The sequence below is a fragment of the Opisthocomus hoazin genome, chromosome 3, assembly GCF_030867145.1.
Source record: "Opisthocomus hoazin isolate bOpiHoa1 chromosome 3, bOpiHoa1.hap1, whole genome shotgun sequence".
Classification (NCBI taxonomy): Eukaryota; Metazoa; Chordata; class Aves; order Opisthocomiformes; family Opisthocomidae; genus Opisthocomus; species Opisthocomus hoazin.
Genome location: NC_134416.1, coordinates 55,759,954 through 55,783,840, shown reverse-complemented (window position 1 = coordinate 55,783,840; position 23,887 = coordinate 55,759,954). Strand labels below are relative to the sequence as shown.

The following is a 23,887-nucleotide window of genomic DNA, read 5'->3' as shown; positions in this document are numbered from 1 at the left end:
AAACACTTTTTAACTGCAGCCTCCCACTAGCAGGCAGCTGCTGCAGGCCTGTGGGGAAGGAACAGAGGTTACGGTAAGTAAGCAAAGCCCGGTTCTGCAGCCACTTATCTACTGAGTGAAAAGTAGCAGGACAGGAGATTAATCCCTACAGCTTAAAAAAAAAGGTGCCTTTATTACAGGACTGCTTTGAGACATTCATCAGTGGTGGCCCAAGAAGTAAAAACCAACACATACTAACTATGCTACCGAGACATGAACATTTTTTTAATGGAGACACAGTGTTGATCACAATTTATTTTGAAGTCATGAGATGCCAGCAACAGAACAGACTGAGTCAGCAGGTCAGGCTGGACAAATACTTGATTGTAGCCATGGCTGTTGGCTGTGGGCAGCAGCACTGAGTTACGCAACAAGGCAACAGCTTCGCTTCGCCCTTCCCAACACAACTGCCAGGTAAGGCAAAGGATGGACAGCTCGGTGGTATAAACCATGCAAGAGTAACAAATGTGAGAATAGGTGTGTAATAAATACTTGATGAGATTAGAGAGGAAGGGGCAGGGGGGGAGAGGCTCATTTAAAAACAATTATCGTCTGCAAGACATTAAAGCTATTTTATGTATTGTCACCACCCCCGTGGGCAGTCCAGTCCAGCCGTGACTGATTGGTACATGGATCGGTTTTGAAACAATATCCCTCTTCCCATGAAAAGGTCTGAATGGATTATTTATCCACTTGCTAAAGCTCTGGGGTTAAAGAAGTGATCAGTAATCAACATTTATTTCACACCTAGGCAGAATAACTAGAACTGAAGACTACTGTTCAGCTTCGTCTTCAATGACTTCAATTCTGCGAGGCCCGTAGAGTAGAACGTAAGCTATATGCCAGTCTCCACCCCCAGATAACCTCAGAATGTCTTCGGGTGTAACAATGCTGACTTTGTCATCATCAAATTTAATCCATTCGTCTGCAAGAAAAACAAGAGGAGTATCTGTAATTTAGGTACATAAAACCCCAGCGTGCTTAACAGCCCCTTAAAGGAAAGAAGCTGTGAAGGGTGGGTAACAGTGCTCTAATTCTTTTTTTTTTTTTTTACCTTGTTTCCTTTTAACCCATGACACGTAATGCCCAGAGGAACTTGATCTGCCTTGATGTGTCAGCACTGCCTGCAGGTCGTAATAGCCGCAATTATTAGAACCAATATCTGAAGGAAGAGGGGAAAAGAAGTTACACGAGTCTTACATGAACAGTTTTCATGTTTTTAACTGCACGCAGACTGGAGACGCGTTAGCCATCCTGCAGCACTTACAGCACGGCTCTAAGTCACTGTGAACTGAAAGCAGCGGCTTTCAGCTAGGAACAGCCCATCATGTTGTCTGTTTTCTTGACATAAATATGTATCCTGGGTGTAATGCAAATGCAGTGAGCTTAAGGCATTAAAAATACGATGTACGGTCAGTAAACCACCTGCACAGGGTTGGGCAAAGCCTCCCTCAAACCCCAGCCTCTGGCTGCATTCGGGGCAGGCCAAGAAACTGCCGGACGGACGTGCTGAGCACGGGCTGCACAGCGCCGCTGCCGAGAACACTCGGGTACCACAGATCAACCCAGTTAGCTCAATTCAGCTATTCAGCTTCTCAGTAGAAAAAAACGGCTACACTGCACCCCAGAATACCCCCTTTGCACGGTGCTCCCCAGGCAGCCACCGCCCCCCACTGCTCCCCAGGCAGGGCGTCACGCAGAAACCTGCGGAAGCACCGAACACTGACAGCTCGGATAAACAAGACCTCAAAAATAATTTCTGCACGGCGTCCTCAACGCGAGGGTGAATGCTTACGGCATCCAAGCTCTGAGCCTGCCAAATTTCGGCAACACTAGCACCACCACAGCAGTTTCAAAAGTCCAGTTTAAGTTTTTGTTTTGATTTCATCTTTCTACCACCCACTGACAAGGAAGTGCACAAGACAACTGCCCTTTACATGCAAATGTCTTTTGATGCACGTGTCTTCTAGGTATCATCAACTTGACGGATGGATGACAATTATGCCTTTGATATTTGATTATGTCTCAACAGCATTTTGACTTGCCTAATCTTTCCCTTCCTTAAATTTCTGTCAGTTTCTGAAGATTAATTTTCAAAGCCATTAAAAATAACCAGGGTTCTCAAAATACTCCTACCATAAGGTCCACTTAAACACTGAGTAAATGGAAAGTTAGTTTAAAGTAGATTTACTTCCCTGTACTCACCATCCGGAAAAGAAAATGGTTCATACTTCACTTCTTTCTGTGCACCATCACTTTTACTAGACTAAAAAAGAGAAGATGCTGAATTAATGTGGAATGTTTTTGAGAAAGCTTTAGCACAATCATATCAAATACCAACTCTCCATTCATTTTAAAATGTTTCTTAACATAAACATTTTGTGTTCAGCTTGAAACAAGTTCCATTACAGTGTTTCAAGCTGAACATCCAAAAGCCCAATCTAAACAAGATCGCTTTTTAAAACAAATATATAACCATTTTAGCACATATTGCCTAGACTGTTTACCCACCAGATTTACAGGCTTGGAGCATGAAAACAACTCTGCAATTGAAGATTTTATTCCTTGTCAGGGACTTGCTAGCAGCAGAAGTGGCAACAAGAAAATACCCGAGACAGACTCTAAGCGCCAATACATGCTGTTTTAAAACAGCACTCCTTCCTTGCTCCTAACTGTGTAAAAGAGATGCAAGCCTTTTTCAAATGTTTAAATGAAACTGCCAGGTCTTAGGCCAGGAAAAGACTAGCAAGCAGTAAAAAACTGGCAGAGTTTTAACACTACAGTTTTGGCTTGTTCACTTCTGTTCTTCATTAAAGAAAGGGAAATCAGTTTTAGAATATGTAAGACCAGGTAGGAGATGAAATAATTCACCAATTTTTTAGAGTACAGTCTTTTAGCTCACTAGTATGTATATTCTAAATTTTATCACTCAGATACGTCGTACTCCCTTGTACAACCCTTTCCCACTGGTGAGCAGCAAACAGCGACCTCTGCTCCATCAAACAAGAGACCTGTCAGCAAGCAGTAATGTTTGAAGAGAATCATTCTGTGTAATTCACAGAAAACCTTTAGGCATAATGCTGCTAAGCAGAACTACATTTTAATAAATTTTGCAATAGAAATGTAAGCAACATGTTTGTCTACAGCATTTAACATCTCTCATCAAGCAGTCAGACCAAAGCAGACACTGTATTTTCATGAAAATACACAAAAAAGATCTGAAGTTCAACACCAAGGAGTCTGAATGCTAAATAAGAAAAAAATACATTTCAGGAAGTCAGGTTTTCTCTAGTCCTTATTAGTACCCCAATTTCAGATGTATGACTTTAATCAAAGTGTCCATGAAATTGCCAGAAGACTTACATTCTTTGGTTGTTGATTTACTTTTTTGTCTTCTAGATCTTTGAATTTTGATCGGTAAGAAACCATTTTTTCCTGAAGGTCTGGCGTACACAGCTCATACACATCCAACATAAGAGGAAATTTAACATCCTAGGAAGCAAAAGGCATAAAGATTATTAGCATGATTTGGTACTCCACTTCAAAGCGTTCTCCTGTGAGAAGACAACACTAAGTCCAATTAAACACAACTCTCATCACATTTATGACAACTCGATCTACTGAAATTTTGCTGACAGTACCACTTAGATTCTTTGTTATTAGCTGTCATACTTCTATACTATGGAAATACCCCGGCAGGCCTAAGGAAAAAAATGCATGTAGAACGATTGTGCATTTGCAAAAATGTCAATCTGTGTTAGCTAAACAATCTTCTAAAATAGTTAACACGTGCCTTCAACCTTTACTCTCTTGCTTCTCTGGTAAGGAACAGGCATCATCTGTCCTGATGCTTCCTGGGCAGCCTAGGAGGTCAATCAGCCAAGGCCAACAGAAAGCAAAACTGGAACACTGAGCTGTCTGCAGCTGGTTCTTGCATTCGTCAATCGAAAAGCCAGACTAAATAACTAAGACAGTAAGTGTTCGTTAGCATAAACATTTCTCATCGACTTTAGAACGACTGAAAGCTTGGCCTTCTCCTTAATCAAACACTCTCCTCTGAACCACTGGTGAAAAGAGACCAAAAAACATCCTAACAGTATTGGAGCAAATTCACTTCTGTCCCCCACCTCCTCCCCCAGCCTGTTTTGGTAGCACAGTTTGCCACATGTCAGCACAACTGGAAACAAAGCTACTCTGTAGTTAAGCAAAGAAACTGCACTGCGAGTATTTTCAAATGTAATTTAAAAGCAAACAATTTTGTAAATAGCCTTCAAGTATTAGCTGTCTACCTATAATAAAAACTCAATAAAAAAGCATAAAGAGGAATTAAACTTCAATATGCAGAAAACTTACCTTAAGAACTTTGGCATTCACAGATTCTTTCTCTTTGTAAAAAAATCTAACCATCTGAATAGTCAGGTACGCTGGCAAGCGACTAATTTTAGACTACAAAAAAAAAATTTAGAAAAAGCTATTACTTTACATATTCACAGACGTTTTATACCTTAAACAGCTCATCCTAAATTACAGGCTATTCTGGGAACACATCTGTACACATACACATAGTAATATAACAAGGCCTCCTATTTCGAAGGTCTATATAGTAGTGTACTTAAAGAAATAATTTTCAACTGGTCTTAAATTTCTCGGTAGTAGATATTCAGATGCTTTATAAACACAAATCACATGCCACTGAAGCAATACCTGTGTTTTGGGACAGAAAACTGACAACAGTTAGAAGAAGTACCACTCACAGATTTGATATAGAGTGCATTTCTCTGCAGTGTTGGGGAGAGTTTGGTGATTTCCTCCTGAAGACGCTGTTGGGAATAAATAAAAAGGTAATAATACATACATTCATCATAAAACAGCACTTAAAGAAAAGCACATCAACTAAATCTTGTTCTGCCAATCCCTGCTGTTGCTGTCAGCCATTGCAAAGCACAGAATTTTGAAATTCCTTGGCAGAAAGACCATACCCATTCATTTCTTCAGCTCCAAGCTCATTCCTGACCCCTGACAACATGAAGCTTCTCTTTGCAGAAAACTTTGCTCTACAAGAGTAGAACCTGCAACTTAAATATCTGGATTTGGTTACAAATGTGTCATGTCATGGTTGGAACACAACTAAAAAGAATCTGAAGCTTCTTGTGACAGGAATATTCGGCCGTTTCTCAACTCTCAGCCTAAAGCAGAGCTGTATACGAGGAGGCAGGTGGCGATACTCTGCTTCCAGGGACCTTTCCAAATCCAGGGAAAGACTGACCTAGTTGGTAAGTGCTGTGACTCTCTTGCTACAGGCACTCCGGCGTAAGAATTCTAGAAGGTCCTTTCTGGCCTGAAAGTGAGGTTTCTTTTTTCATACTCTTTATAATTTGTGACCATTAGCTATTTTATCTTACTTTTCATTCTAAATTCTGTCAAAACAGAAAAAGCAGAAACAAAGATTATCTGAGAACAGTGCAACTTGGTCTCGTCCTGCAAAAAACAGATGTCTGCTTCCATCCCTTCTCTTGCAGAAATACTCTGTTACCACAACCAGGTTTTTGTAGCAGCTCCTCTCCTTGCTCTTTCAGAGTATCAAAAAAAAAACCCTGAAAATTTCGAAATATATATATAAAAAGCACAAAGTACTTTAAGAAGTCCAACTCAAATAAACAGTTTAAAGATCATGTTGTGCCATGGAAAGTTTAACACTCCCTTCAAATCTGCAAAATTAAATTGAAAGCTTAATTGTTTCATCACTTGTTTCTTTCTTGGAACACAGCAGCCAAAATGCCACGCTATTTTAAAACTGACTTTTGGACTTTTTGGGAACTGTTTACAGCATGCTTAAATCATGATACTACTCAGCCTGAAGTGAAAGTCAAGCAAATAGCTTCAAATTACAAGTAACTAACTGGCTTGCGCTTGGTCACCTGCATGCAGAAGACCACGTCAGGGTCAAAAAACTGCTCTGTTGAAGTCTGCTTTACATTAACATGCAATTCATTTTCACTTCCATCTTCCCACTGAACACCCCCAAAAAAAACTTTGGACAGCAGATGTCAATTCCAAGTCACAGATTAAAAACACAGGTCTTTCAGAATCTGAATTAAATACACAGAAGTTGTACTGGCTTACCAATTTTAGTCCTGTAAACAGATATTTCACTTCTTGATTGATAAAGCAGCTAAGCTGAAGTAGATTCTCCTTTCCTTTAGTTACTTCCTCTTCTTCAGCTTCTGTACATTTCATGCTTCACAAAATTAAGGAAAATCACCATGCAGCAAGAGCTGAACTACTGCTCTAGTGAAAAGAACATGCTGAACAGCACAGTAACTTAAGATAACCCTGTGCTTGTGCATTAATAGTACTTTTACTTCTCAGTATAAAAATTAAGATTTTAAACAGCGTTTTCTTCTAACCAAGCTGTTCCTTTGTGTCTAATGACAAGTGGTCGCTGACGCAGAGAGCATAACAAAAATACGTAAAATAAGTTTTTAATCACCATTTAAGCCTGTGAGGCCCGCTTTGCTCTTTCTTCCCTCTCCATCCCCACCTCGGACACAGATCATACTAACTGGCTGCCAATACCAAGTCTTGAAACCCTCCTGCAACGTTATGCTCTGTTATTGTTCACAATTAATAAAAGTTCCTCTATTCCTGCTGCTGGCCAGACTTCCTGTTTCTTTCAACACGCACAACCTCCCTTCCTTGCCTTCTATCTGTCCTCTTCACTGAAATGAAGTCTATTTCTTCATTATTTTCTACATATTCTTCTCACTATTCTGTCCAACTTCTTCTTTTTCATACTTCCACAACCAATCCTTTTCTTTCATCCACTTCCTTCTAATGAGATACTTTTCTGACTGCTCTGAATGCATCTGCTCTACAAATGCTGCCATAACCACATTTTGAAGGTTTGCAACACGACTTTTCTACCAAGTTTCTTCCTCCTGCCATTAGCCTATTCACCATTCCTCTCAGCTACTCACTCTGCTCCTCCCAGCTACTTCAGGGATAACAAACATCACAGCACAGGGCCAGATGCGTGCCTCTTACCTTAAAAAAGGCCTCTACTCTCCATTATTACCAAACTATGAGGTACAGTACCTCACCTAAGGGGATGTTTCCTTATTTCAGACAAGCAAAATGCACAGTCTAATTATTTCTAAAAGTGGTGGCCAGTTTAACGATGGACGGGATTTTGGGGTGGAGAAGTGGGAAACCAGTAATATTTCGCATGAGATGTGTGCCCCACATGTTTTTTTTGTTCTTGCTATAAATACTTCGAAAGTTGTCAGCTGCCTTCGTTTCTTCCTCATCTAACAGTGTGCATCTAATTTATTTCTTAAGAAATGAAGCAAGCTATCTTTGTCCATGTTTAGTATGCAAAGTATATCAGCAACACTCCCTTACAAGCCAGAAAAAAAAGCTCTTTAAGAAGAGAATTGCTTTTACTCGGATAAAACATCTCAGCATCCTTGAAGTAGACACCTGGCAATCTTCTCTGGGAAGGAAACCTGGTATTTAAATTCAGTGGGGTTTTCTGTAAATTTCCCTTAGCATTCTTCCTCCCCACATCATCCTCCCTCTCCAAGTATATCCAGTCTTAACTTCTGTGTACTCCTGCAATACATCATTCCCTCTCTTCCCCAACACATACCTTTTTTTTTTCTACACTATTCTGGATGATGCTTTTCATTCCCCCTTGCACTCAACCACTAAAGTGTGAAATCATTATCATTCTTTACGTCTTGCCTTAGTTTTTAGGATACGATGTTTCAAATTCAATGCTGAAGAACTGATCAATTAAACTCTTCTTTTTAGAAGCTGCAGCTGTAGCTCCAGAGTCTGTCTGTAAAACAAATTCTCTTATGATGTAACTTTAAATAGCATGTAAGGACAGTCTTCTTTATGGACAAAATAACCCAATTTATTTAAATTTTTTGAAGCCTATTCCTTCGCCTTTCTATAGGTACATTTTCTCCTAGTCAGTCAATCATCCTACACTGTATAAAAGTTTCAAAACAAATGCATTTATACCATGCTCTTAGAGCCACCTCAAAGCATATCAGCAAGCAAGATGTCAATCAAAAAGTCACACCTCCCTGCCCCACGGCTTAAACCTGTCTCAAATTGTAAAGTAGCCTATCAGATTTTTGCCACTGCCAAGACTCTCCAGAAAACAGTTTACACAGGAAAAAAAAAAGAGAGTCTGGTAAAGTCTTGGGAAAAACTTTAAGTAATTTCTTATCAAGTTGATTAAGTTAGCTGTCTATTTGAAATAGCATTCATGTAGCCAAGAATGCTGTAGCACAAGGATTGGGGGTTTTTTCAGGGAAAAAAAAAAAAAGTTTTTACATGCTAAATTCACAGGTTCCAAGGGCCAGGTGCTGCATACTCAGTCACCACCACCCTGGTCCAACATATGCCTTACAAAGCCCAGAGGGAAAGTATTCCTATAGTACACTCCCTAGCACAGCTGACATGACACAGGTAGCATTATGCTGGTCAGACACATCAGAAAGCAAGACACCTGCTAAATAACTCACAAAACAGACAATCCTTAGCAAATAAATGTATGCATCACAAGTACAGTATTATGAATCCAAAGTTTGGTTAGAGTAAGACTACAATTACCTCCATAACTGCATCACCTTCTATGCCTTCCAGCTTCTGCTGTAGCACCCTCATCATCTGCACCCAGCACTCATTGGCATCCTAGGAAGGAAACAGAACATTAAATCTGACCAGTAGTGTTACAACTTAGTAATATTAAATCCATCAACCTTTACACTATAAAACCAAATTAAAGGATTCCTTAACTAAAGATTTCTCCCTATTCCACCACAGACTTTCAGAGCTAGCACTTGATATTATCTTCAGCTTTTCTACATGATATAATACCAAAGACTTTACTGAGATGAATTGTTCACAGGAGAAAGAAAGTTTCAAAATATTCTTGTTCTCAACTTCCAACATACTGCAGAATTTTCAAACAATAAGCTAATAATCAGTCTTTACCTGTTGAAGGTACTGGCCTTGATCGCCTTTCTCTGCAAACTGTGGGAAGGCCATATGTAAAAACTGCAGGAGAATGATAGGTGGGATACTGGAGGAAGTTTTATCCATGGAATCAAACAAGTCTCTAAGAGCTTGAAGAAAAAGTAAGTGATGCTTTGAGAAGTCGAAAAACAGTTCAAACACGGTAGGAAGTTAAAAAAGAATAGCAAAACAGCAGCAACATTTAAAGACTGATCATTTAACTGTGTTAAATTTGATCTTTTTAAAGCAGGACAAATTTTCCAGTGGCGTAACAGGCGCAGCTAAGATCTCATTTGTGAGCATGACTTTGCAAGCATAAAGATGACAATTCCGAAAGTTTGGCACATAGTGCCTTGTCTTTCCTGGCTTCTAACAGACAAAAAACATTTTTGGGTAGTTAAGATTTCATTTGAAACACACCTGAGGAACAATGTTTTCACAAGAGCACTACACCTAGAGAAACCAGAAGGCATTCACAGACTATGCTCCAGAGCATCTTAAGTTTCACCAACTATTGAGGAAAAATATTTTCCTTTTTCCCAACTAAAATGTCTAGAAGATACTCATGCTTAATTTAACACCCAGGAAAACAAGTATGTGTATGCATATGTGCAGACAGTTGACAACTATGTGCAATTCAACGAACGCTACTGATTGCATGACAATACACATGGCTTTCTTTTTTGCTCCAGGCACACTATTCCATAAGTCTTATCTACCCAGGTTACCGCATTTTAAATCCACAGATCACTTCAGAGACACCTGTTAATCCTCACAACAACCCTGTGAGATAGGCAACAATCTACATGGTCACTAATTTACAGGTGAAGAGACTAATGAATGATACTCTTGAATAAGTGAATATACGTAAAATTACAAGGAACCAAGGTCAGTTGCTTCCTCTGTTTAAGATATATCTTCACTGAGATTGGTAAGAGGGACAACTGATATGACACAGCAATTCAAAAAAATGCCATAAGTGTCATGCAGGAGTTCTTGACCAGCTCAGCACCAAAGAATTAACTACAAATGACTTAAACTACTAAGACTCCTAAAAAGCAGAGCTGTCACCTTAAAAAGAAAACAAGGGACACGAAGTAAAGGCAGTGAAAAGGGGAGGGGCAGGCATGGCTGTATAGAGTAACCATTGAACTTACCACCCCAAAATTCGATCAGCAGGCATACCCACAAACTGGACCTTTCCTTCCTTATATTGTTTTGTTTTTCCTTAAATGGACTGGTAGAAATCCCAGTGTCCTGGCCCAGCATCTTAGTGGGGCAATGAAATAGAGTAAAAAAAAGAAAAAGTGGACAAGTAGTACCCTTGTTCAAGTGTAAGGGGTCTAACTAGAATTCTAGTTAGAACTTGGAGATACGGGGCCGTTGTGAGCTCCCATATTGTGAGCACCCAGATCACCACAACAAAGAGTAACTTTTCTTTTGAAGACACTACTTTCTATTTCAGTTATGAAATCTGGATGTTTAGGGTAAAGGCTAAGACTACTGATAAAGCATCAGCTACCACCTTAACAACAATGCTCAGCCAATAAATAATATGAAAAAATATCAATGAAATACATATTATAGGAGTATGGTGTTAGCCTACCATTAAGTGAAACAAAGAACTATTCACTAAAATATTTCTACACAAAATGATCAAATCAACAGATGGATGGAGTCTGCTTTAGGAAGTTCCAATTACTTTATGCCTACAGGCAAAACAGCAAGAGATAGGAATGATTTCTATCTAAGCCTAGATCACACGAACATATTTTTCCTAGCGTGCAGCTACATAACATGCAGAGATGTATGCTTTGCAGTCCCAGTCAGATATTAACAACAGAGCAAAATGAATCCTCTAGTGCTAGCAGATCTGAACTTCCTAAGGCACAGGCACTAAAGAAAAATATGCAGAGTTCTAACTGCAATTTTCATCTGCAGTTAGCAAGAAATCGCACACTAGCCTAAAACCCTGGGTTCTACTCTAAACACCAACCTGCAGTAATGTATTGAGCAGAGGCCATTTCTCCTGAAGCTCTTAAGGCACCACCATACCTAAACGAGAAGAAAAATAATTTGTATGCAGTTAAACTCAATCAAAAGCAGCAGTCAGGTTTTTAAACCATAAAGCAGGCAGCAACTAGATACAGAAGAAATCAATCACCAAAACAGAAGTAACTGAAGGTAAGGTTTACTGGCACTCATCTCAAATTCTCTGTTATTCTGCAAGCACTCCATGGAAGCAAAGGAAAACTGGCATCCTTGAGACAACAAATAAACACAGATAGAGAAGTCCAGACACGTCACTGCTGCTTCCCGAATCCATTTGCCTCAAAGACTCAAGTTATTTTTAAAGAAAGTGAGAAAAAGTCTGAACAGGAGGTACCCCATTTCTGAACCATTTGCCACAGCTTCTTCAGATACATGGAAAAAAACACCTTCAAGGACAGATGGCAGAAAAAAGTGCAGAGAAAGAGGGCAGGCTTCCTCCCTCCACAGCAGAAGCAAAACAGTGAGAGGCGAGACATTTTTCTTGGGGAGATACTTCTTACGCCGAAAAAGTACGGGAGCCCAGACGTATTATAGAATTTACCACTCTTCTTTAAATGATTTTTTAATTTACCACCTGTATGAGCAACAGATGGCCTCCTCAAAGCATGTAAGCCTTCAAGCAAAAGGAGGGTCTCATGCATTCTTTAATCTCAGACTGAACTTTAAAAAATCTGCCCATTGCTAGATGATGAGCAGGAAACTCTACCCTTGACGTGCTACAAAACAGGCAGTACCTCTGCACAGGTCAACGGAGCAGCTGGTGAGAAACGCAGCCATAACAGTTAAGCTTTCCTATTTGAGTCCTCTCACCTCTCTCCCACTGCCATATACCCTTCCATGCTGTCGTCAAGCAGGGAAGGCCAAACAAAGGCTAAGTCTCTAGAGGCAAACCGAGCAGCCGCCTGTGAATCTGACTTCCCACAGACAGTAAGGCCACATCTTGTACTGCAGTCTGCCAGTTTTACAGGGTACGTTTCGACATTTGGTATGTCAAATTTGTCAAATACTCTGATTAAGTGCAGTAATTCAGAGTCCTTTACATGGAAATAAACAGAGTTGCCTAAAATGACAACAATGAAAAACAAGAAGCTTTAAAACAGAGTTTCTGTACTTCACAAGAAGTTCTCAGTGCCAAATAATAACGGGTCACCTGCTAACAGAATGAAGAAAAATTTTAAGCACTTAAGTAACCAGTTTTTACAGTAATCGAGAATACCCAGTTGGGTACCAAGGTATCAAGAAAGCACTGTATGTTAAAGGAATTAAGTTAACTTTAAGATGACAATGATCTACCTAATCATAACAGTTTTTAAATACTGACGATTTTCTCATTATCCTCCATCTGGAGGACAAATTCAGGCTCACACTGCTACGTATTCTTGTTTCCATCAATCTTCATAATTTTCAAGTTTCTCGTAGATCACTCGCAAAAAAAATTGGCCACTTCCACATTTCAGTGCAGAATAACAAACAAAAAAAAGTCAGAAAAAGTTACTTTACAATCAGAACAAATGAAAGAAATTCTGTAAGGGCATGTCTTCTGTTCCCTACACATCCACATGACAGTAACAGAATCACAGAATGGTCGGGGTTGGAAGGGACCTCTGGGGATCATCTAGTCCAACCCCCCTGCCGAAGCAGGGGCACCTACAGCAGGCTGCACAGGACTTTGTCCAGGCGGGTCTTGAATATCTCCAGAGAGGGAGACTCCACAACCTCCCTGGGCAGCCTGTTCCAGTGCTCTGTCGCCCTCAGAGTAAAGTTCTTGCTCGTGATCAGCCGGAACATCCTATGCTTCAGTTTGTGCCCGCTGGCCCTTGTCCTGTTGCTGGGCACCACTGAAAAGCGTCTGGCCCCATCCTCCTGACACCCACCCTTCAGATATTTATAAGCATCTGTAAGCTTCCCCTCTCAGCCTTCTCTTCTTCAGGCTGAACAAGCCCAGCTCCCTCGGCCTTTCCTCATAGGATAGATGCTCCAGTCCCCTCATCATCCTCGTAGCCCTCTGCTGGACTCTCTCCAGTAGCTCCTCATCTTTCTTGAACTGGGGAGCCCAGAACTGGACACAGTACTGCAGATGGGGCCTCACTAGGGCAGTGTAGAGGGGAAGGAGAACCTCCTTCGACCTGCTGGCCACACTCCTCCTAATGCATCCCAGGATCCCACTGGCCTTCTTGGCAACCAGGGCACACTGCTGGCTCATGGTCAACCTGTCGTCCCCTAGCACACCCAGGTCCCTCTCCACAGAGCTGCTCTCCAGCAGGTCTGCCCCAAGCCTGTACTGGTGCATTGGGTTGTTCCTCCTCAGGTGCAGGACCCTGCTCTTGGCGTTGTTGAACTTCATCATGTTCCTCTCTGCCCAGCTCTCCAGCCTGTCCAGGTCTCGTGGAATGGCAGCACAGCGGCTGGGCCCAGTACTGACCCCTGGGGAACCCCACTAGCTGCAGGCCTCCAGCTCGACTCTGCATTACTTTTCACAACTCTGAGCTCTGCCATTCAGCCAGCACCATAACTCTGGCTTTTGTCCAGTTTGCCATCCCAGTTACACCCATGGTCCTATCTCAGAGCTTCCTGCTATACCTCCAAGTACCAGATGTTAGTAACATCAGAATTTCATAGCTGAAAACACATTCTGCAATAAAGCCATTGCAAAAAAAATTCCTCAAAGGAACCTGACCTGTACAATTTTTTTTATACAGAAAAAGACCATACAAACTAACACCAGAAACAGGGTTAGGAGTTCAGTAGCTTGTTCAAGCATTTTAAACAAGTCTTGATAGGAACTATTTTTTAGCTAAGCAAAACATATTCTCTCCACTAAAAGTCAGTTACAACAAACACACAGTCTTAAGTTCTTTAAAAAGTACAGACTAACACAGCCACAGGATACACTTAATTGATCATTACATTAATCCTGAATAGATTTCATAGGATCATAGATTCATATGACTGTTATGATAATCCATACCAGTATTAAGATGACCATTCCCCAAAGTCTCTATTTCATAAGCTAAAGAAAACATTTTAGTCGTGGTATTTTTGTACTGAATCTTACCTTTTAAGGGCCTCTTTCACTTCTGGCACTGAGCGGATACACTGAACTGTAGCATTCATGTAGCAAGTGTTGCCAAGGTTTGTCAATCCACATGGTAATTCCATCTACCAAAAAATTTACAAGGATGCTTGAACGTCTGAGAGAGATGTGCAACCATTTTTGTATAAACACTGTAATCTGACATCAACTTCTAGGAAAAGGAATGATCAGAGATGCATAAAATCTGGAATATTCCACCAAACCTTCTGAGATTTTCCAGATCTATTTTGTGATTATATTAATCATTTCACCATTCGGTGCCTTTAGAGGACATTCAGGAATGCTTTGGGGTTTTTTCTGTGCATGTTTAGTTTAATAAGCATATTCTTCAAACAGGCAGTCATTCAGAAAGTTCAATTATAATCGCATTCAAGTTTTGACCTTAAAATTCTATTTCCATGAAATTTCCACATGAATACATTTGTACAAAACTCTGATGTTTTAATTAAAATCAGTTTTCAGTAAAACTCTGAATGTGATTAAGTTCATAGTAAGAAACAAAAGCATTATTTAAACTCTTCTCCAAAAGCCTGCAAAAGATGATTAATTTGATCCTTTCAGACAACTTGTTAATTTCTAAAGTTTTGACAAATGTGAAGGCCAACTAATAATTCAACTAACCAGTTTCAGAAACAACTACAAATCACAACATAATAGCATTTCTCTTCTTTTTTAAATTTTTTAAGTGTGACAAAATGCTCCTAGTTCAAACGACTGATGAGAAAATGAAGCCCTTCAAATTGTAAAAATGGAAACAACTCAAACAGAAGTTACTTCACTATAAAAAAAAAAAAAATTATGCTCTTCCAGACTTTACTCCTGTAAAGCAAAACTTACAACCTACTCCACTAATGCCAAACTTATTTTCATTTTTCAGAAAGAAACGTTTGCCTAATACTACTAACAAAGACAAACAAAACCCCAAACAAACCCCAGTTTCCCTTCACAGATATGAAGGAGGCAAGAAACAACTTTGCACATCTAAGAGCCCTTATTCAGGCAAAGCTCAGGACACTAACACAGCAAGGGCAATACAACTTTCTCTTTAAAAACACCAGCAATGCTATTTTTAGAAAGTTTACAAAGCTGCCTGTTTAAAGAATAAACAGCACTAGTTATAAGACTTTTAAATTAAACTCCAGGTTTCTCATCACTGCTACCAGTTGTGTCACCAATGTAAATTTGCATTTCTTTGAGAAGCTATAAATGATGAACAGACATTACAGTTTCAAAATCCACTTATAAGCAACTGCAAGTATTTGAAAACTTGTCATTATCTAAAGGTTTACAAGAAACCAAAGTTTGAAATATGCTTACAGCTGAAGCCAACTGCTCCTCTGTCATGTCTTCTACAAAGACGGGTCGAGCAATTGGCTCTTCAGGAAGTGCATCGGCAGAACCCATCATTAATAAGGTCATCCCCTTGAAACAGCAAAAATTGTAATAAATATTTAAGGGCATTTATTTCCGCTTTAAAAAAAATATCATTAAATTCCTGAAATACTTCAGCTATTTCCCCAAAAATAAACACAATCTTTCTTTCAGTTTATAGAACTGATACTGCACTGTTGCTTCTTACGGGTGTACCTTAACTTTCTCACCATCTAGGAAGTATGCATTGAGAACAGTTCCACAGCATTATCCGTGATAGATGTTTCCACTGAGCCTGGTAAGCTTGTCAGCAGCTGACAACACAAGATTCCAGTTGGGACTAAATTTACCATTCACAGAATACCCCAATGTGAAGTGTTCAGAAAAGCTCCCTTCCTGATGGACCACCAGGGATCAAGCATCTTCAACACTTCAGTGCAAATATTCTTCTTTCCCTTAAGTCTTAGAAAATACCTTGGAACAAAGATAACCAAGCAGCTAAATTCCAGTTTGAAAAAACCTGCAATGTTTGAGCTTCTCAACTGACAGAGTCTCAAGTTCTCAAATTCAGAATTCTCTAAACAACAACAAAAGCATCCCTCGACTTTAGCCTAGAATCTGGGGAGACACTTGAGATGTGGGCAATAACAGGGACCACACCTCTGAGTTTGGATTTTTTTTTTTCCCCCCACCTGAAAAGCAAGCGGGAAAGGGAAGTGCCATCTTTTGGTCTGCCAAGTTCTGATGAGGACATTAGACTAATCGAAAAGTGAAAAATAAATAAAATGACCCCACCAGTTTAGGCATGAGGACTAACATTCAACAGAGGAGAAAAAAAAAGCAAACAAGTTACCATGCTTGCTGGACTAGCATAAGGAAAAGGAGTGTTTCAGCATTCAACAGGAGTACATCTATACAATAAGAACTATCAAAGGGGGAGAAAATGGTTATCTGGTGCCTTGAAAAATACAGTGCTAAGGAAAAGGATGGACAACAGAATGGAAAGAAACTGCTCTGACAGTGTAAATAAATCCCTAGAATTTGTAGTAACATTATTAAAATTTATAAAGGCAGTTATTAGCATAGCAGTATGCAGAAAAGGTCAAGAATATTACGTACTTGGGGGTTTTGCTGAATGACTTTTGCTACAATAGCTGCAGCTACAGGCTGCTAATAGATGCTTGCAAACTAATTACAAGGGTAAGAGCAATGGTACCTAACTCCATCTGCTCAGTGAAGACCTAGAGTAAAATTTGTACCAAACAGATGTTAGAAGATACCTACAGAAATGAAAACCAACAAAAAAACCCAAACAAAAACTTTGAGATTCCCTGTTACAATATTGTATAGGTAAGAAACACAAATAATCCACCTCTTGTTTTCTTTTTGAACTAGTCAAAGGTATCAATAACCATTACTAATGTCTTTGTTTTTAAACAGCAGTTATCTAGTACAGGAGAACAAATTTCAGCAGGCTGACAAAGAAACAAATAGGCAGAGCTGTAACTTCAGCATTTGTAATGCACCGATTTTCCATGCTGGGGACATACAAGCACAATGGACTGCAGGCAGTGCCCAGGTTCAGAAGCTCTCTCTGAATAACATCGCTTATTATTATGGTCACAGACAGACAACACAGAAGGACCAGACCCAGAACATTTTGTGTAAGAAAGACATAAATATATGCCCCCAAGTACTTCAAGAAGATGGTGTAATTTCCCTGCTGATGCCAAGAAGGTTTTTTGACAAATAAATGGTGAGAACTTTGTAAGAATGCTTAGGTATAACTATAAAATTATTTTTCATCAAGGTCTGATTTTTAAGAAAGAGGTACCCATTCAAACAGAAACAGCAAGAACTTTACATCTTTCTTTAAATGACAAAATAAAAATCAAACTAGTAAAATGTAGCTAGTCCTCAGAACTTACATTCTTTATTTTTAGGTTCCCCCACTCATCATCCTGTATTCAAAATGAAATAAAAGACAAGTTAATTCTCTTGCAGCAAAAGACAAGCAAGTATTTTTATTAATATTAATCACGTATTTCTAAATATACAATTGTGTTTCATCCAAGATTCCACAATATCAACTATTTACACATCATCAAGTCTTGTCTGACTAAGATAAAAAGCAGCCAAGCAGTCTTTTCAATAAGGTTCTTCATCTGTTGTTCAAGGCTGCTTAGGTATAAACAACTTTTTGTAGGAAAGTTGCCTATATCCTATTACTTCCATAAGTCTCCACCCAAGAAGCATCAGAGAAATTTTTTCTTAAACAAGATAAAAAGCAAAAAGTTCCATTCAGATTCTGAACATTAAAAACGAACAGGAAAAAAAAAACCAAACTACCAAGCAGAGCAGTGTTTGGTATAAAAGACTGAAGAAGTGTTTTAAAACAGTAGTGTACTTCCCAACGATTTAGCAACAAACTTTTGCCAGTATTTTCGTGTAGAACACAATGAATCATACAGAATTACTTCTGAAAAGTGTAGTCAGTTTAATACATACAACAAAAGATGAAGGAACATTCAGAAATATGGTCATTATGTTATAATATAATAAAGTTAGAAGTAATACAAATAAAACTACAGATTTCTACCTTCAGAGTTCCTCCTTTAACCATAACCTTCTGTCTAGCTGGCTGAACTCCAGTCAGTGCAAACAACTGGGCTTTGAAGACCATTGGAGGTTCATCAGTGTTAAGCTCCACGCCATCAAATTTCTCTTTTCCCCATTTCACGTTAACTGCAAACCAAAATGTTTTGAAACTATATTATTTCCTAATATACGAGAATGTAATTACCAAGATTAACCCAGTATTTCAAGTTACAGACTTTATACTGTCTCAAAACATCCAGTTTTTAACTGTAAAACTTGTCAATAATCAAGCTAAAGGACACCTTTTCCAAAGGGTGTCTCAGCCATCAGAACATACGATTTCCAACAAGTCTATAAAAACACCCTACCAAACAACTGTAAGCAATATATATATACATACTGAGAAATTTTGCAAGCATTAAATCATAGAATCATATAGAACCATAGGTTGGAAAAGACCTCTAAGATCACCAAGTCCAACAGTCGATGTGTATAACAGCATCAGAAATCCTTTGGGCAAATCTTCACAAAAGTAGCTCGAAAGCAACTCTCCCAATCTCTTGGCACTCTTCATTGCAAACAAATTTCTGAAGGAAGTTCATACGTGCAATTCCAGTCCAACTTTCCATAGCATTTCCGTTTTCCTTCAACGGCAAACAATACCACATTCTTAAAAAGCAAAGGAACTGTTTGACAGCTGTAGTTCTGGCTACCAGCATCACTCACATGGAGCTACGTGAGGAGGTGAGTGTGCGTCAAGACAAGACCCACAAAACAGCAGCACACCTCCTGTTCCTCTCAATGGAAGGTTAACCTCACAGCGCCATTTACATCACCACCGCTGCCACCCTCCGCCTCCTCAGTTTTGACAGTGTTCACAAAAACAATGTACCTGCATGCAAATACGGACAACAGCCTAGCACAGGCTGCAGCTCCAGAAGCCCTGACTCCAGTAAAGGTGCAGGACTGGAATTAAGAAGTGAAGCGAAATTTGGTCACACAAAGTCTAACTCCTGATGATGGAAATGAGATCACCAGCAGAAATGCTGGGCAGAATGACACAAAGGCCTGTTAACTTCACGTTGGTAAAGCTAGTACCAACCAAGAAGAGATAAAAATGCCTGGAATAAACAGTGTGTTTTTAAAGAATGGCTACACATCTTTGATCACTTCCAATCACTCTTGTAAGTACACACTGCTACTTCAGAAAGCTGCAGTTTTGATGAAAATCTACAAAATATAGCACACAGTAATATCCCGTGTGCACAGCAAGTGGCTGAAATACCATAAAGAAAATTGCACCCTTCCTTCTACCTGTGCTTTGGTTTTAAGTTAATACATACAAACCACAGCAGCTCTAGGTCTTCAACACAAACACCTTCAATGTCTTGATTTTAAAAAAACGTTCCAAGAGGGTTCAGATTTCAGACGTACACAGTGCTTGTGATGGGTAATAAGGAAGAATAACCGAAACTTAGTCTAAATTAGCCTACAAAGCAATTCAAACAGCTGGCTTTTCAGTATTTCTAGCAGAAATTACCTTCCGATTTGCCCAACCTGTTTAAAAAATACATTTATTATTTTGCATACTTAAGACCTACCAGGCACAAGTCTTTTCCCATTTTCTGGGAAGACAGCCCACGCCGTCACTGAACAAGTCAGCTGCACACAGTCTTTTAAGTTTTGCATTTTGGAACAGTCAGGCATCCAATGCTAAATACGCAGGAGAGTTCGCAATTACTCTGTAGTGTCACTGGTTTTGACAACTCAGTACTGACGAAGAGGGAACTGAAGAGCACGAGTGTTTTCTCTTTAGAGATCGCAATCGAAATCTCACAAAGACTTTCCAAAACTAAAGAGAAAATTGTTAATTTGTAAGCAACGGAAACTAAGAAAAAGGAAGGACATATTCACCTCACTGAACAAAAAAACATTGCTTATACAGATGCGCCAGAGCTCAGGAAAAGTCCTGTTACCCTAACACCAGGATCCCAGTTTGCCAATCACCATTAAGATTGTGGAGAAACCGGAACACAACTGTGTACTGAGGCCTTCTACAACCTGTTCCTCACATGCTAGAAAGCCCCAAGAAGCCAGACCTGTAAAACATAAAACAAGCCAGTAACTGGTCCTAGAAGCGTCACTGGAAGTTCTGCTCTGTGGTTTTCAATAGGAACGTCCCTTCACAGCAAGGAGGGCGAGCGGGATGCAACGCAGTTGAAGAAGATTTTATCTCCCCTGGTTTTAACTAGGAAACAACGGATTTAAAAGGGCGGAGGCAGAGCCACCCAAGTAAACTCGGAGGCGCAGACGCCGAGTCGCGGCTCGCCTGACGGAGAGCAACGCTCACCTGGGTACACCACGAAAATAAACGAAGAACGGGCAGCACCGAGGCACGATGGCAGGCGCCGCCCGCACGGCACCGTCCGCAAGGGCCGGCCCTGCCGAGAGGGCCCTCCCGGCCACCCCGGCGCTCGCCCCTCACCCCAGCCGGGCCAGGCCAACGCTTCCCCCTCGGGGGGCCGGGCCGGGCCGGGCCGGGCCGCACCTTCCGGGGAGCTCCCGGTGCTGGGCTCGGCGGCGCGGCCGACACGTGGGGAGGGACGGCGGGGCCGCCGGGGCAGCGGCGGGCAGGGGGCAGCGGGGCCGCCGAGGAGGGCTGAGGCGACGGCCCCGGCCGCCGCAGGCGCTGCCGCCCGCGCCGCGGGCCGGGGCGGAGGCGGTCGGCGGGGCCGTCTCACCTGAGAAGAGCGGCATGGCGGAGGGAGGGGGCGGGCGGGGCGCTGTGTCCCGGGAGGGCGCGGTGCGGTGAAAAGGGCGGCGGGGAGCGGCGATGGCGGGGAGGGAGCGGTTGGCGGGGCGATGGCGGTAGCTCCGGCGCGTCCCTCCCCCCTCGGGGTCTCATTCAAACCGGCCCCTCAGGATGACGCTGCAAGCGGGGCCCGCTTGCCGGAAGCGGGGCGGGCTGCGCGCGCAGGGCCGGAAGGGCGGGGCCGGCGGGCGGTGAGGGAGCGGGGCGGGGGGGCGCTCGCACGGCGCGGCCGGCAGCGGCTGCTCGGCGGAGCAGCGGCCGGGGCGGCGGGCCCCGGGGCGGCCACGGAGCGCGTCACCGACCGAGCGCTAACGGCCGGACGCGGGGGCCGCCGCCTGAGGGGTCCGGGCGGGGGGCAGCGGTGTGGGGGACCGACTGCTGAAGGGCCTGGAAGGGTTTGTGGGCCTTGTCAACAGGGCTTTATGAGGGGATGACTGCTCCGCGAGCAGTTAGGCTTTTTGAGACTTGGTGATAGATAACAGCTAAGGTGTGCTGAAGGAGGAGTGTGATAGCCATGGCCAGGAGCCTTAAGGACAGTAAAGAACAGTTTTAAAGATCACAGAATCAGTGAATGGTCGGGGTTGGAAGGGACCTCTGTGGGTCATCTAGTCCAACCCTCCTGCTGAAGCAGGGTCACCTACAGCAGGCTGCACAGGACCTTGTCCAGGCGGGCCTTGAATATCTCCAGAGAAGGAGACTCCACAACCTCCCTGGGCAGCCTGTTCCAGTGCTCCGTCACCCTCAGAGTGAAGAAGTTCTTCCTCATGTTCAGCTGGAACTTCCTATGCTTCAGTTTGTGCCCATTGCCCCTTGTCCTGTCACTGGGCACCACTGAAGAGAGCTTGGCCCCATCCTCCTGACACCCCCACCCTTCAGATGTTTGTAAGCATCTATAAGATCCCCTCTCAGCCTTCTTCAGGCTGAACAAGCCCAGCTCCCTCAGCCTCTCCTCGTAGGAGAGATGCTCCGGTCCCCTCATCATCCTCGTAGCCCTCTGCTGGACTCTCTCCAGTAGCTCCTCATCTTTCTTGAACTGGGGAGCCCAGAACTGGATGCAGTACTGCAGATGGGGTCTCACCTGGGCTGAGTAGAGGGGAAGGAGAGCCTCCCTCGACCTACTGGCCACACTCTTCTAAAAACAGTAGACATGGAGCCATGAGCCTTAACTGCTTCTACAAATGCTATTGGGCTGTGATTAAAGAAACTAAAGCACCGCTTAAACATACAAAAAGGAAAATGCCAGAAAGAAACACCCCTTCTTCAGACGCCTCCTAGCTACCACCTCCAGAAACGCAACCCTACAACCTTCAGCTCCTCTGGCAGCTGCAACTGTGAGGCTTCTGCCACCATTTGGTTGTTTTGCATTTGCACTTCTGGCCCTGCTTGTGCTGTATAAGTGATACCCGAAATAAGGACGATCTTTTGTTGATAAACATGCTGCTTGCCAAACGTAATTGTCAGTTCCAAACAGTTGAACAAGGATATACAAAATGGCCATAAAAATAATCCAGGGCTTGAAAGTAAGCCGTTAGAGGGAAGGCTTAGGAATCTCAGGCTTTTCAGTTTGTCACGGAGAAGAAGAATGCGAGTTGATTTTGTTGCCCAGTGTAGTCTCTGGACATGAACAGGAAGTTTTGCGGAACAAGGATTACATTTCACAGAGAAGCTCCAATGGGTGGTGTGCTGAAAGTAAGCTCTAGCTTGAATTAAGGTGGAGTTTCCAATTACTAAGGTGGTTTAAGCGTTGCTAAAGTTCACCAGCAAGGGTGATGAATCTTCTGTTACTTTGACTTGCTTAAAGGACCTTTCTTGAAGAGCTTCAATCCAGTTCTGGGGTGAGATCCTGCAGCCCCCACCTGTCTGCCCACAAATCTGAGTGCAGGGCGTCTCCAGTCTACCATTAGTTCGTAACACCCACAGTGACCTACGCAGAGGCCATTTATTTGTGACTCCTAAGTGAGAGTTGGATGCTGTGCAGCGTGAAGCTGCGCGGGATGCATTTCTCACGCTTGGAGGATCGGGACTTGGGCAGTCGCAGAGCGTTCGTCTCCAGGATTTGGCAAAGGCACCAGAGGGTGCTGTGCTGAAAGAGAAGAATCGGGGTTCGTGTCTGCCGGAAAGCTCTCCCCGACCTCGGCAAGGCGAAGGACTGGTACCTCCCTCTTCTTCCCTCCCCGATCCTGCAGTCCTCCTCCTGCCGTACCAGCTTTGTGCCTCTGTCGTTCAGGAGTGCATCGACAGATGCTGGTTTCCTTGAACCTTACGCAAACTGACATAGGGAGCATAGTGACAGAGAGTGCAACCCAATGTGTTAATACAAAGATCGATTGAGTGTTATTAAATGCATCGGGTTTTTTAGTGAACACAGGCCCTGAGGGAACCCCCGGCTGGGTGGCAGGGGCATAGGGACAGCGGAGCTGCCTGCCCCGGCTGTGTCGTGGTGGCCTTTTGCCAGGCCACCCGAGCTCGGCTGCTTCCCATCCTGAGCCAGCCGGGTGCAAGCCAGCTTGGATCCAAAAGCTGGGGCTCTGTCGCTAGCCGCGTGCAGGCCAGCGGGCCTGGCAGGACTTACTGGTGCTGGGAGGTGGGTCAGAGCAAGTCCAGGTCTGTTTACAACAGGCTTTTACTTTACGAAATCTCCGGTGTCTCAGTTCGGAGGAGCACCAGTAGCAGGTGCACCCTCGGACGGTGCAAGCGGGTGCTGCCGCAGCGCAGCAGAGGGTGTGGGGAAGCAAGGCAAGCCCCTTTGCAAGGCATGCTTGGGCACCCTTGAGATGCCTGTGGCGGAACACAGGAGGCCATCTTCGTTTTAAATGATCAGAGTCTCAGGAATTAAAGTACTGCATTTACATTTCTTGTTTCTTTGAGGGGGAAGACGTGTTATCCTCATC

At 42.5% G+C, this 23,887-nt stretch overlaps 1 protein-coding gene across 2 annotated transcripts; it reads right to left on the bottom strand.

Moving 5' to 3' along the window:
• Positions 1-243: 243 nt before the first annotated feature.
• On the bottom strand, positions 244-21,144 carry USP14 (ubiquitin specific peptidase 14). Of its 2 annotated transcripts, none has more exons than XM_075416374.1 (16): positions 20,926-21,144; positions 18,186-18,331; positions 17,515-17,547; positions 15,533-15,637; positions 14,177-14,280; positions 11,066-11,124; positions 9,049-9,179; positions 8,665-8,745; positions 7,800-7,879; positions 6,163-6,277; positions 4,794-4,859; positions 4,393-4,485; positions 3,403-3,531; positions 2,245-2,305; positions 1,094-1,201; positions 244-964 (listed from the first exon to the last, which is right to left on the bottom strand). In XM_075416374.1, exons 1-16 carry the CDS (start codon positions 20,939-20,941, stop codon positions 813-815), a joined length of 1,479 nt encoding a protein of 492 aa, XP_075272489.1. In that variant the 5' UTR covers positions 20,942-21,144; the 3' UTR covers positions 244-812. The 2 variants fall into 2 exon arrangements, with proteins under 2 accessions (XP_075272489.1, XP_075272488.1); XM_075416373.1 differs by lacking the exon at positions 20,926-21,144 and adding an exon at positions 18,644-19,459.
• Positions 21,145-23,887: the final 2,743 nt, after the last annotated feature.

Bases quoted from the DNA above. Each gene is read 5' to 3' on its own strand.
- USP14 (XM_075416373.1), bottom strand. From the start codon at position 18,758: ATGAAGAGTGCCAAGAGATTGGGAGAGTTGCTTTCGAGCTACTTTTGT. The intron at 14,281-15,532 runs GTAAGCATATTT...ATTTTTTGGTAG, and splicing joins AGGAGCAGTTGGCTTCAGCT to ATGGAATTACCATGTGGATT. The intron at 8,746-9,048 runs GTAAAGACTGAT...TTTCCTTCCTAG, and splicing joins AAGGCCAGTACCTTCAACAG to GATGCCAATGAGTGCTGGGT.